This window comes from Moschus berezovskii, chromosome 22 (assembly GCF_049115385.1).
Source record: "Moschus berezovskii isolate FMDL1 chromosome 22, NW_MosBer_1.0, whole genome shotgun sequence".
Taxonomy (NCBI): domain Eukaryota; kingdom Metazoa; phylum Chordata; class Mammalia; order Artiodactyla; family Moschidae; genus Moschus; species Moschus berezovskii.
The window spans coordinates 40442993-40456745 of NC_142481.1; the positions used below are offsets into that span (position 1 = coordinate 40442993).

At 38.6% G+C, this 13753-nt stretch overlaps 1 protein-coding gene across 1 annotated transcript; it reads left to right on the forward strand.

Annotated features, from left to right (window-relative positions):
• Positions 1-49: 49 nt before the first annotated feature.
• On the forward strand, positions 50-13317 carry LOC129547349 (uncharacterized). Its single transcript, XM_055413231.2, has 6 exons — positions 50-122; positions 910-1361; positions 3520-3568; positions 4833-4908; positions 6306-6371; positions 10921-13317. Exons 1-5 carry the CDS (start codon positions 50-52, stop codon positions 6319-6321), a joined length of 666 nt encoding a protein of 221 aa, XP_055269206.2. The 3' UTR covers positions 6322-6371; positions 10921-13317.
• Positions 13318-13753: the final 436 nt, after the last annotated feature.

Below are 13753 nucleotides of genomic sequence, written 5' to 3' on the forward strand. Positions count from 1 at the left end.
GCAGCTACATCGGAGTAGGTCTCTGGACTCCATTACGCCCTCTCCCGCAATGGCTCGCTGCCCCTTTCTTGGGGCTTTGCACCTGGCTCGCCCCGCCAGGCCGGGGGTGACGGTGGTGGAGAGTGCGGGTCCTCTTCCCGTTCGCACGCACTCTCACTCGTACCCGCCCACGCTCCACCGCTAACAGTCCGCGGAGGAGTGACCAACCCAACCACTGGTTGTTCAGCGAGGCGCTGGCAAGGCAAACACAACTGAGTCACAGGCCGAGCCCTTGCCCACGAAGGCCACACAGAATACAAAACAGACCTTTTGCCTGTCTCTACACCCAGCGCCGCCGCAAGCCACAGAAGCACTCGAACTCTGGGACAGACAGGGGCGCTGGTGAACCAGGACAGGGGTTGGCACAGTTTGGGGGACTCTAGTAGATCAGGAACTTTGTGGCTTTTATAATGCAGTCACACAGAAGCCGAAGTATGCCTAGACACAAAGTTTCCCTCAATGACTCTGACAGTCGAGATACACTTTTATTTCATAAGTTCCAGCCGGATCTGGCACACAAGCCTACTCTTACTCTCCACACCCGCACTCTCTGCAGCGCGACTTCACGCACGCGCGCAGACTCCTCCCCCCCCCAATCAGTTCTCCCAGGCTCCGCCCCTCAGGCGGATATGCTGCTACAACTTCTGAAATCGCCCGGCCCCATCCCTCCCTGCCTTCACCTCTAATTGGACGCTGGCCTCTATAGGCTCCGCCCCTCGGCGACGTGAGCCCGCTTCCCTCCGAGTCTAGGCGCCGAGGGGGCGGGGCGGGGCGGGGCGTCGGCGCCCTATTGTCATGGAGACGGGAAGCCAGCGGCGGCCGTGGCGGCCACAGCCCAGCTGAGGTGGCAGCGAACCGGCCGCGACTGAGGCGAGGCCGAGCAGCCCCGAGCGCGCGGAGACGACCGCTGGCGGCCTCTCAGGCAGCCAAGGGGGCAGTGTCCTCCGGGGCTCGGGCTAGGCCGGGGTGACCGCGGGGAGTGCCCAGGAGCGTCCCCGCCCTTCTCGCGTCGCTCCGGCTCGTGCGGCCCTCCAGCGCCGCAGCGCCCGCCCCCGGCTCCGCCCGCCTCCGCCGCCGCCGCAGCCCCTCGCGCTAACGGTCGCTGGCGGCCCGCGCGCGCCGCCCGCCGGGGGCTTGCGCCAGCCGCGAGGGAGCGTCCGCGGCTCACGCTCCCGCGCCGCGGAGGAGAGGTGAGCCCCGCGTCCACCCTGCCACCGCGCACCGCCCGCGTCTCGGCCGGGCTTCCCGCCTCGCGAGCCGCGGCCACGTCCGCCCGTGGACGGGATGGACGCGGTGGTGCCCTGCGCCCCTGCGGGCTCTCGGTAGGCACGGGCCGCGCGAACGTGGGGCGGGATTCTTGTGGTGTGACGGTCCCCCCAGCGGGTGGGCGTGGTCCCCTCCATCCACGCGCGGCGGCTTCACCCTCTCGGCTCTGGTCCAGGATGCTGATCTCGGAAACGGAGCCCTGGAGGTCTGTGCCACCGAGAATCTGAATCTGTCAACACAGACATCCTCATTACATCATCCTGCCACTCTGGGCAACCCCCGCTCCCCCCCAACACACACACGCACACACCGTACTTAACAACTCCTTCCCGCCCCCCGCCACCCCCCGGTTTTCTAATACTGTCTTCTTTTTGGTGTCAAGGACTTGGAGAGAATCCTGAAAGATATTGAAGCATTTAGAATTTATGGTTCTCTTGCTGTGGTTGTCACCTCCGTTCTGCGTCAAATTTGAGACTCATTTCTTAAGGATGTCTCTATTTTCTGCTTTATTTGCACATTGATGGCTCTGCTGCTCGGCTGGCCACCGCCGCCCGGCGTCTGAGATAGACTCATGTTAATATGCGAGAGGGAAGAGCTGATCATTAGCAGGCAGGCGGGATTCAGATAGCATCTGGCGGGTCTTCTCTGTTTTCATGTGAAAGCTTTCCGTTTTTGCTGGTAAACCCGAGGTTTTAACTTTTAGCCTTGGATGCGTTCCTTTCTCTCGCCTCCCTCCTTTCCCCGCTTTATTCATCAGCTTTCCAGTTTGGGAGCCTGCTTACTTTTAGCAGTAGTTTAACTCATCTCCTGTCACTGAAGCTTTCTCCCCCGCCGGCAGGCAGGAACTAACTCCCTCTGGTTCCAGGTTACCAAGACGACTCTTTTTCTTTTCCGCTTACTAGTGCATTTGTATCTTTCTGAACATTTGCACTTAGGTTAGGGCTAGGCATGCCTTGATCTTAATGAAAGACTTTAAAACATTCTAATTTTAAAACTTCCTAAGGGTTTATTGGTTTGTCATGTCTGCACGGATCCTGTTACGCATTACTCTTAAAATTTAGAACTTTAAAATAACAGACACAAATTGTATTGCTAAGACATGGTGTGGAGCTTGCTTTTAGAGTTTTGGCTGTACAGTTGTCATTGTTTAAATCAAGTGCAAAAGAGGTTATTCCTGTTTATTTAGTTTAATAACTGTTTACAGTAAAAACTTTAAAGACTTATAAAAGTAGATCTGCTGTATTTTAAAGATCTCCTCATTCTTGTGGGAGAGACACAACACTGAGGCTAGGAAAGGCAACAGATTGCTTCTGTCATATCGCTTTGCTGTTTTGGAGTGTACTTAAAGGATTATGATTGATAAGGCTGTCTTGCCAGAGAATGTTGACACAGGTGTGCATCGTTATCTTAATTAAGATCCTGAGAAAATGTTGTCTATAAAATGGTGACATAAGAAGGGCGGCATATTTTTGTACAGTTTGCTTCTGGAGAATTTAATTGCACTAGAAATCTGTCTTTGAGTTCCAGATTTTGTGAGCACTTTGGCAGCAGAAGTTTGAGAGAAATGATAGTTCAATGTTAAGTGTTCTGGCATGTATTGATACTACTTGTGGCTTTTTTGGCAATGCCTCTGTCGGCTTTCTTTGTGCTCCATCTTTGTGGAATAATGGTTTCTGATTTAGAAAGGAAAGCATGAATAGCCTAGTATGTTATTAAGCAAACGTTTATTAGTATTCAGAAAAAAATATGTAGAGGAAGACATGGTTAATGTGGAGAAACAAGAATATAATGAAAAAGTAAATATATAAGAAATTTAAGTCCTTCATTTTTTTTTTTTTAAAAGTCTCTTAGGATGTTTTCATGATCTAAAACATTTTCTTTTTTCTTCTCAAGTACTTAGCTACATTGTTTATGGAATGGCTTGTTTTATTTCCAGACACAGAAGAAAACTGTTTTATTTCTTCCAAAATGTGTTTCTGTAAATTCGAATTGATGAGCAAGTGAAGATAGTGCATTTAGATTCTTATTAGTTTAAAGATCTGAATCATAACCTGGATGACCACTAAAATAATATTACTGCCCTTTACTTCAAATCTCTGAATGCCAAAACAATAGCAAGACGGATGCTGTTGATTATATTACCCCTTGGCTTACCCAGCACCTAATACCCTTCAACATAAGTATTGCATTAAGATTTCCCCCCTCTCTTTGTAGCTCATGATTTCCTGGAAGCTGGCTGTCCATCAGTGTGTATGTAAGATGTGTGAGTGTTTTTCTTTAATATTAAAACTCATTGTAGAAAAAGGAAATGAAAGTGGAGGAGGCCATAGGCATTATGATCGGAGAGGCCAGGTATAGAGTCACAGCTTACTCGTGACTCCAGGGATAATTAGCTGCCTGGAATTATATGGGAAACTAAAATCAAAGAATAATTTATTTAGACTTGTTTGCTGAAAGGAAAACAGGAGCATTAGTTTTGAGATAATTGCTTTAGTTATCCCCCAAATCCCCCATCAAAAATTTTTTTTCTGGCAGCCAGTATCAGCATCCCAGTGTTATTATCCATCTATTATTGTCAAGTATGAAATGCTATGTTAAAAAAAAAAATAAGAAATGCTATGTTAAAAGAAATCAGAATATGAGCTAATTACCTGTCATCTGGTTTTAATATATAATTATATATTTTTACAGTATAGAAATCTTGGGGAAATTTTCAGTGTTTTTCAGTTGATAATGTGCAAGTAAATGAGATCATGTGATCCTGAGTGAATTAAACATGTTTTGTAAAATAGATTATGAAAACAGTATATTTTGGAATAACGTTTTAACTCTGAGATAGCAGAGCCTGTTTTGTGTGGTAGAACCTCAATATCTTTACATATTTCCCTTCAGTGTCTACATTGTGTTGACTCCTGTAGTTTTAACATCTTTTTGGTATAAATGTTAGCTGTTTTTATAGAGATAATTGTCCTTAATAGCAGCTGATACAACTCTGAGAAGATGTAAAACCTTGGAATTATTATTATTATTGTTCAGTAATGACTCTGACTTGCTTTCATAGCACTACTCAGGAGTGTGGTACTCATGACTTAACTTCTTCATAAATCTGTAGTATTTTTATAGCTGGAGTATACCTAAGTACCAATTTAGTGTGGTAAATTAACTTAGATGTCTCAAAATTGAAAACCAGTATATACAAATGTAGTTAAAGTTTAAATCTTTGTTAGTGAGGATGCACTTAACATTTGTTCAGGAGAAGAGAATATAATTTTCTCCTGCAGTTATCTTTTTTGTAATCCATTTCTCTAGCCTTTTCTCAGGTTAATGATATTCCACACCTTGATACAGTCTTGTTTATTTGCGGTAATATAAACTGATACCTTGGGGAAAATTAGATTAGATATTCATATCTAATATCTCAGAAGTATTTAACCAGACTTCTATATTTCCTTAAACAGAATCATTTTTATTTTCTGTGCAGGTTATGAGTATGATGCTTCCGTAATACATTTTTGTATTTTTTGCAGCTAAGTTCAATTCTGAACTGTGGGGTTCCTCCAAGCGTGGACTGAAATCTGTCCTTGAGCATCCCCACGCTCATCTGTGAGTGAGTGTCTGCACAGTTGTGCTTGTATATTTGGGAGTAAACCCAAATAGCACCAGTGTTTGTTTTACCAAAGTATTTATATTGATAATAGGGACGGTCTAAGTATAGAATGGAAAGAGCATCGCTTGAGGCCTTTATTACAATTTTACAAATGTATTAATAAGTAGGAACATTTTGCTTCGTGGAAATATACTGAATGATTTATTTTTTAACGGTATCTTTGGATAGTGAAATTTATGAACTCAGTGCTTTTCATAAAAATCAAGACTAAGGTTATGATGTGTTATAAAGATAGAATTATTATTTGAAGGAAATATTTCTATCAAATTACAGCTTTTTATTATTTTCATTACCCCAATTCTTTTTAGAATAAATATAATTGGAGTATCAGCTCTAGTCATAGATACTAAACTCTCTTAATGACAAAGGACATACAGGTGTGCACAAAACTTGTCCCTTCTCAGCAGAATAGGGGCTGCTGAACACAAGCAGAGGAGAAAAGCTATAAGAAAAACAAAATTGTGCAGAATATTTGTGTTGTCTAGTGCGGAGAGCAAAGTACTAGATTCAGTGATAGAGAATATTTTCTTAAGTAAAAAAGATGGTTGGAGGACCAAAACAAGCTACTTCTACAGAAGGCAACTCGAGTACAGTCTGCTATAGAATCAGTGCTTCTCTGTGAATACTTTCAAAGGCATTAAAGTGATTCTCAATATTAAATGAAGTAATATCTAATTGTTTTTAAATAGCACCTTTGTGTTCTTCTATAACTGATTGAGCCTTATAGGTTTTCATGTATGACCAAGAGCTGAAGTCTAGTGACTTAGGAAACACACAGATACACTGTATAACAGAAAATGTTGTACAGTGAACAATCTGATTCCTCTTTGTTTGTCTTTAAGCTTAGTTTTTGGTCTTGGTTTTGTTTTTTTAACCACTTATAAACTTGTTGAATTTAAAAGATGGAGGATTAGATTTTTTTTTCTTTCCTAAGAATGAATATAGGAAAATCTAAACATATAGGCAAATTGGTTGGATTTTATATGTTATTCAACAAAATTTATTAAGATTTATATTTATTACTTATATATTAATGGTATTCAAATATATTAAAACTAATTCTCATTTTATATAACATAGGTGTGTGGAAGGGAGTTCCCTACTCTTGAAAAGATGAAGAAAGCATGTCCTTTCCAACAATAATAGATTATATTTGATTAATTGAGACGGTTATACTAAATGTTCTCTGGTGGAAATGGTTAGGGTATGCTTTTTGAGAAATATATCATTCAGGGATAAAATCAATTGAAGTATAGGTAATTAAATTGTAATTCAATGAAGGAAGGAAGTGGTAGGAAAGATGAAGCTAACTCTTGCTGTTTTTCTCTTTAAGAATCTACAGTCCATAATGGAGCCACTGTACTGGCTTTTGGAAGGAGGAGATTCTGAAGATAGGGAGGTAATATTATCTCTTTTAAGAGAATACTTTTCTCTGTAATCCTGTGCCTTTATTACATATAAGAACTTTATCTAAGAGGCAACAATTTCTTTAAATTTGGGGTATGGAAACAATCTGATTTTTCTCTGCTGAGTTTTTGAGCTGCTGTGTTGGGAGGGCTGAGAAATCTCAGCTAGGCCTACTCAGCACCCTTAAAATAGCTTCTTTCTGAGAATTAGATCTGTGATGGTGGCCTACCCCATCCCAGTAGGTGTCAGTTTAGTGTGTGGTTGATGTGCACACATTGAGCAGTTGCTTAGCTGTTCTCATTTACCTCCCTGGCTTTGTTGCCTTCTCTAGGGGAACATGCTGTCTGCAGGGCAGTTTACTGTCAGCCACCACCCAGCTCAGAGTGGGAGACTCGCTGGTTGACAACTGGTTCCAGAGCTCTGCCAAGGAGCTCTCCAGGCCCAGCCAGGGCTGCTGTAACACACGGGAAGCCGGGAGCTCCGCCACTCGGGTTCCTCCCTAGTTGTCAGGCTTTAGGTCCCTTTCCATTTTTTGTGTAATCCTGGGCTGTGGGTAATACTTTCCCTTTCCTCTCACTAGGTTGGCTTGCTGCTCTCTTTGCAGCTGTTGCAGGGATTCACATGGAATGGAGGACTCTGTTTTACTCTGGATGAGATCTTTGAGCATTTCTCCGCATGCTTTTTCAGTTCCAAAAACCTAATGTTGGTGTCCAAGAGTGAATCTAAGATTCTTGAACAACAAAAATAAAAAATTAGAAAATTTGTATCAAAAAGAAAAGCTTCCATCTTTTCAGGCTATGCTGCTGCCTTGACTGTTCAAGTTAAATTAAAAACAGAGTCAAATCCTTTTATAAAATATCAGTCTATCATTCAATCATTCTATTTCGAAGAATGTTTATAAAGGCTTAAATTGTGTTATGGTATTTATGTAATTTTTTTTCCTTTTTAAGAAAAATGATATACTTATATCTACTCCCCAAACTATAGCTATAGAAGGATGTTAATGGAATAATGAAGGACTTTATGATGTCTAATTATATAATTGGGAAATGGATAAACAACGGCAGTAGTAGCTAAAACCAGTTTCTTCTATTAAAGAGCTAGTATAGAGTTAAAAACAAAATACTTCAAGAAGACTCTGTAATCTTTAAGTCAAATGACATTTTTGGTTAGTACAATAGGAAGAAGCAGCATACCAATCTCAGATTCTTTTATTCTGGCCTAGGTAGAGGTTGGAAGCAGCTGAAGAGGTGTTAACATGTGGCCTGGAAAAAAATTATCTAAAAGTGATTACTTGGAAGGCAGTTTACATTTGCAGAACAATTCAATATTATGACCTTGACCAACTTTTACACTTCATATTACTTGGGTTATTACTCCAGCTTTTAAAATATCAATCTATGGTATAGCTTGTGTATGGAATACAAGGGTATTTTTAAATTGACTAAGTCTTGGTCATCAGTCTAAATTGTGCTTCAATATTACAAAGTTGAAATGTAATATTTATTAATAGAAGGAAAATATAAAATTTAATATCTGGGCAACTAAGACCTTTAAACCTACTTTAAAAGTATAATCTTGACATCTATGACACTATTTTTTTGTCTTTGAAATATAGATAGAATTATGGATTATTCTAAAATCCAAATGTTTTATTTATTAATTCCAAGTTTTGTTCTCTATAATGGACTTTTAAAATAAAAGGAATATGTGCTTTAGTCATAGACTAATTTATTAAGCATTAGTACATAGAAAATCAGCCTTGATTAATTTAAAACTGTGAAAGGGGGCAGGTAAAACTGTTTTCAGCTGAAATTCCCTAATACAGCAACCATTTAAATTAAATGTTTGTTAACATAATAGTGATGGCATTTTCTCCTCCTCCTCCTTGTGGTTTTGTCCAACTAGATGTTACAGTGGCAGTTGCGCTGACTGTTAAGTGTTTAAATGATGACACCATTATGTGAAGTGATTTTGAAATGAGAGATTCCAGCCAAGAATTACATCTGCTCCCATCTCCTTCAAATCATACTCTCTGGCAGTACAGATTATGATTGATTTGTTTGTGACAGATTGCAGGAAACAGTCATTGATTTTTCAATATTTTACCTTAAAATTATTTACAGTTGTAACCATGGGGAGGTATTTCCATGGGCTGTCAGCCCCTGAAAGACTAGGATAATATTCCCTGCTCTCTGACAAGACAAATTACCTGTAATGAGTGCAGTAGCTGAAGGGTATACTTTTATTTTAAAATATGTCAATAACCCCAGTGACTAAACGAATATTGATTTAGCATAATGAAGCCTGAGTAATGTGAAAATGAGCTTTTTCAAGGAGCATGGTAAAGACTTTCTTTTTAGCTGGTTGTAAGAAGCTTTTCATTCTTTTCAACTAGCTAGTGGAGATAAGGAGTTTTATATGCAAACCATCAGAATGATAGTGTTATTTGTGATAACCAGGTTCTAAATATTCTGCCCTTGCTTTTATCGATTCTTTTTCAAATCTTATTTGGAGTCTTACTTTTAGTCATAGAAGAGATACTGATTTACTTGCTGTTACCTTTAATCAACTTAATATATTTACTATTTCAGCATCTTTTGCATTAGAACCTCTGGTATTGAATATTAACATATAAGTCTATATCCAGTCATTTGTAGATGACATAATAATTATGTTAAGACATTTCAAATGGGTCTATTGTAGTATTTAATGTGCTGTATTTTATGGTAGAATAATTCCCAGTCCCTGGACATCAGATTGCTTTCACTGGGAATGAAGATTAATTTACTTAAGTCCTGATATTTTAGGCAGCAGTACATGTTTCCATTTTTCCTAGACTTTCCACTCCTTTTCAAATGTAATTCTCAACTTCTTAATGGATTAAGGCCCTAAAATATAAGGTCCTTCAAACAAGAATGATAGTAAAGTAGTATATAGCTTCGTTTTATAGTTCATCGAGGAGCCTGAAGATCTTATGCCTAAACTGGTATTGCATGAAAACCTAACATATTTTATGATAACTAACAGTAATGAAATTTTATTGAAAGCAATAGGTAAAGTCCCTTTAGAAATTAAACCTGAGTTTTGATTTAAAGAAACTTCAGATGACTCTTTGTGAATGCTAGTTCTCTTGCAGCACTGCTTGGGAAACGTTGCAATAAAATGAAAAATACAAACAGATCTTTTAATGGAAAATAGGATAGACTCTAGAACAAAAATGATCATTTTGTTTTTTTTTCCCCAGGAATTTGCCTGAGGGTGTGAGACAGATGATTTCTGTTACTCATCCTAGTTGTGTCCTGCAATAAACTGGATACTTTATAAAATACTGGTCCCTTGGTTTCAAATGCTGTAAGATTTTAGTTCTCCATTATCCTCTCCTCCAAATTCTTTCCCTTTTTCTTTAAAAGATCTTTGAAAATAGAAATATAAAGCTTGCACCATCATCATATATGAAACTGATAGCCCAAATTCTTCAACCATTAATTTGATTTATAGTTTTATAAGTTGATCTCATATGCTTAGAACTTACCTACGGATAAGGCTCATCTACAGAATATACCCTCCAGAAAAAAATAAATATAGATCTTTCTCCTCAGTAATTTAAAAAAATAAAACATATTTTCTTGAGACAAATCTGTGTTAAGGAAAACATCTATGTTGTTGTTTAGCTTATTTTGGAGTAAAATAATAAATGTATATGGTAAGCACCTCCTGACCCCATCATGTAGTTTAAACCTGGCTATTCATTTTATAATACATGTGCAGAACTATTTATGTGAGTAAAATTTAATAAGTACATAGATAAAGCTTTTTATGGGGAAATTATTCTCTTTTGGATACTCTGCCCTTTTCCATTTCTTTTCTCCCCTTGAAAAAAAAATATCCTGCCCTTGTTCTCCTTTAGGGAAAAACTATTTAGATAAAGTGTTTTTAAATCATGCAAGTCATTGCCTGGGGTTGGTTAAAACATTTATTTTTTTCAAAAAGGAGAAAATACCCCCGTTTGAAAAACCTTTCTTGCATTTGTATCTATTAAGATAAACAGTTTACTTTGATACGGTACATACCAATCTACTTAGTTAATTTTTTTCCAGAATTCATTTTACTCTGTTTGGTCTGACCTTCTATGATAACTTAATATAGGAACAAATTAGCATATAATTCTATTTTCCATGTGACCTCAACCAGTTGCAGAATTGTACTGCCATTTTGGGGGGGGGTCAATTTGATATTTTATGTAGACTCTAGCATTAAGCGTTTGCAAATGTTCACTGCATCCTGGCTCATGTGTTATCAAAAATGTTTAAAAGTAAGCAGTTCGAGGAAATCCTCACCCCTATTACTAAGGTATTACAGTGCCTCCAAAAGGTAGCATTTTTAATTAGTGTACATGATTGATTAGTGATTTGTCTTTCTCCCAAGCATAAAGCAGCTGGGCAAAATTAAGTGAGGTTGGTGAAGTATAAGAAGATATTAGGGGCTAATGGTGACAGTGATCATGACAACTAAATAGATTTTTTTGTTTTTTCTTTTAGATTCAGCAATCAGTCTTTGAAATTTCCTGTGGTCTGTTCAATCTAGATGCAAAGGACATGGAAAAATCAAGTGCTCAAGTGGTTTAAATATGTTTTGGATATTCTTATTTATAGATTATAGGATTTTTCCAATTAAAATCCACAGTTGTCATGCAGAAGGAGGTTATGTCATTCTTGATCACCAATTTTATTTGAAATGCTTAGCATTATAGTATGTTACTGAATGCTGTTTTAATCAAAGTATAGAAAAAATAAAGTCAATTTTATATATTGACTTTTTTTCTAAAATGACTTTATTGGACTGAATGAATGTTTATACCTAAAAAAGAGGGGTCCCCCCTGAGAAAAATCACTTTCTCCATTATAGCAGTTCTTCTGGCAATCTGATATCATTAGAATAGGTTTAAAATCACTTTCTAATGTGACCCTATTATATTTATGGAAGAAGAAAGACTTAAAAGGTATCCATATATATAATTTTAATTCTCTATAGTAGTCCCTCTGGAATGGAACATTTTCTTTTCAAAAAATCTATTAGCTCAACTCAGATATGAGGGAAAAATCATCTCAACTGGGAGAGCATTTGTTACGTGTTTGAATATTTGGTTTATATAAAGGTTGAAATCCAATCTTCCACAGAGTTCTTACATTTGGGCAGACTGACTAATGAGGGGTTGCCTTGTCATTGGGAAATTCCTTGTTGTGGCCTTTGTGGTGGCTGAAGGAAAAACAGAAGGATTCCTCTGTGGCAGGCAGGCCTCTGGCTTCTGTGGTGTGAACACTGTCAAGGGGTATGTCTGACCAGAGGTAGCCCTTAGTGAGGGGATTGGAGAGATGCACAGATGCTGCTGACACCCGAAGAAGTAGTGTGAGTGACTGTTTTGTACATGACCCAGTTTGTACTTCATCCACTTCTGTATTTTCACAAAGTGCTATGATAAATTCTTAAGCTCAGATCTCCGTACAGCAAAGTAAATTTTTTAGGCTAGAATATTTTTTATTTTTAATTAAACTTTATATTTTGAGATAATTACAGATTTCACATGCAGTTTTACTAAATAATGGAGAGGTCCTCTGTGCCTTTAGTTAGTAAGTTTCCCCTCAGTAGGGAAAGTATCACAACCTGGACATTGGCATCATTACAGCCCAGATACAGAACTTCCATCACCAGAAGGATTCCTAACTCTGTCCTTTTATAGTCTTAAACAAAGGAGCAGGATTCTCTCCTGCTCCTCTTCCTTAATCTTAGCAATCACTAGGCTGTTCTCCTTTCCTATAATTTATTTTTCTTTTCAAGGATGTTCTATAAATGGAATCATATAGTATATAACCTCTTGGGATTGACTTTTCTCACTCAGCACAATTTTCTGGAGATTCAACTTGCATGTATCAATATTCTGTTCTTTTTATGGTTGGGTAATAGCCCATGGTATGGTTGCCCCACAGTTTGTTTAACCATTGTACCAGTTGAGACTTCAATGCTGTTTCTGGTTTTTCACTATTACGAATAAACATGCATGTACAGATTTTTATGTGAACATAAGTTTTCATTTTCCTGGGATAAATGCCCAGGAGTGTGATTGTGGGTCATATGATAATTACATAGTCTTTTTAAGACTAGAATTGATTTTGTGTGTATGGAAGGGGAGACAAAGAGAACATCTACATTTTTGTGGTATTTTTGCTTTAACTGGATTTGTCTATGATTTCAAAACATACAGACTATTTTAAATAACTTGTAGCTAGATATATAAAAAAAAACATTTTTCCACAAACTAGATTTTGTTCTTATTTCTAGAGAGATACTTTTGAGAAAAAACTGACTTCTTGCAGGGGGGTAAGCAGTTTCTCTGTAAAGGAATAAAGATAGACTTACACTATAGAAAAGTGCTGCAAAGCTGACAGGTTACTTGGGGAAAATTTCCAAGTGTTAATAGAGACTTGACATTCAAGGGTATATTGTAATAGTTTTTCAATTTGTAGACTTTAACTTTTGTCACTACCATGTTGCCTGCAGATTTTATTTGTAGAATAAATTCATTATCTTTACAATTTGTGTTCAGCTGTGTTGCATTTCATGTCCCTCTAATTCAACTATATGCATGTAGGAAGAAAAAGAAGGAAACGAAAAACAAAAAGTATTTTTTCTAGTGCAGGCATGCTCAGTTGTGTCCAACTCTTTTGCAACCCCGTGGACTATAGCCTGCCAGGCTCCTTGGTCTGTGGGATTTTCTAGGCAAGAATACTGGAGTGAGTTGCCACTTCCTTTTCCAGGGGATCTTCCTGACCCAGGAATCAAACCTGCGTCTTCTGAGTCTCCTGCATTGGCAGGTGGATATTTTACCACTAAGCCACCTGGGAAACCCATCTTTTCTAGTACCTGGCCCGTAAAATGCAGCTACTTTATGCGATGCTTAGTGGAAGAATGGCCTTGTTTCCAACTCTGGTAGAAATTATGCTGGTATACTTACTGAGACATAATGAGGCATATACAAAACCATCTATGCTATATTTTGGGAGAAGCCCACTGCAAGAATTTTCAAGGATAATTTGATTTTCTACCATATATATTGACTTTAGTGCTCTTACTGAAGATGTAGCTCCATTTCTTTTAGAAAACTTTGGATGTCATTAAGGGGTTACAATAATCCTTCTAACAAAAGTCAATATTATAAATCTTTAATTTTTTCAAGTGAGGCCTTAGGGACCTCACCTTAGGCCAAGCAGACTCCAATCTTGCAGTGCTTCTAAATATAACTTCATCTTTAACCCATTATGGCCATGACTACAGTGATATAAATGACATAAGACAATAAAATAGCCCTTGCCCTTG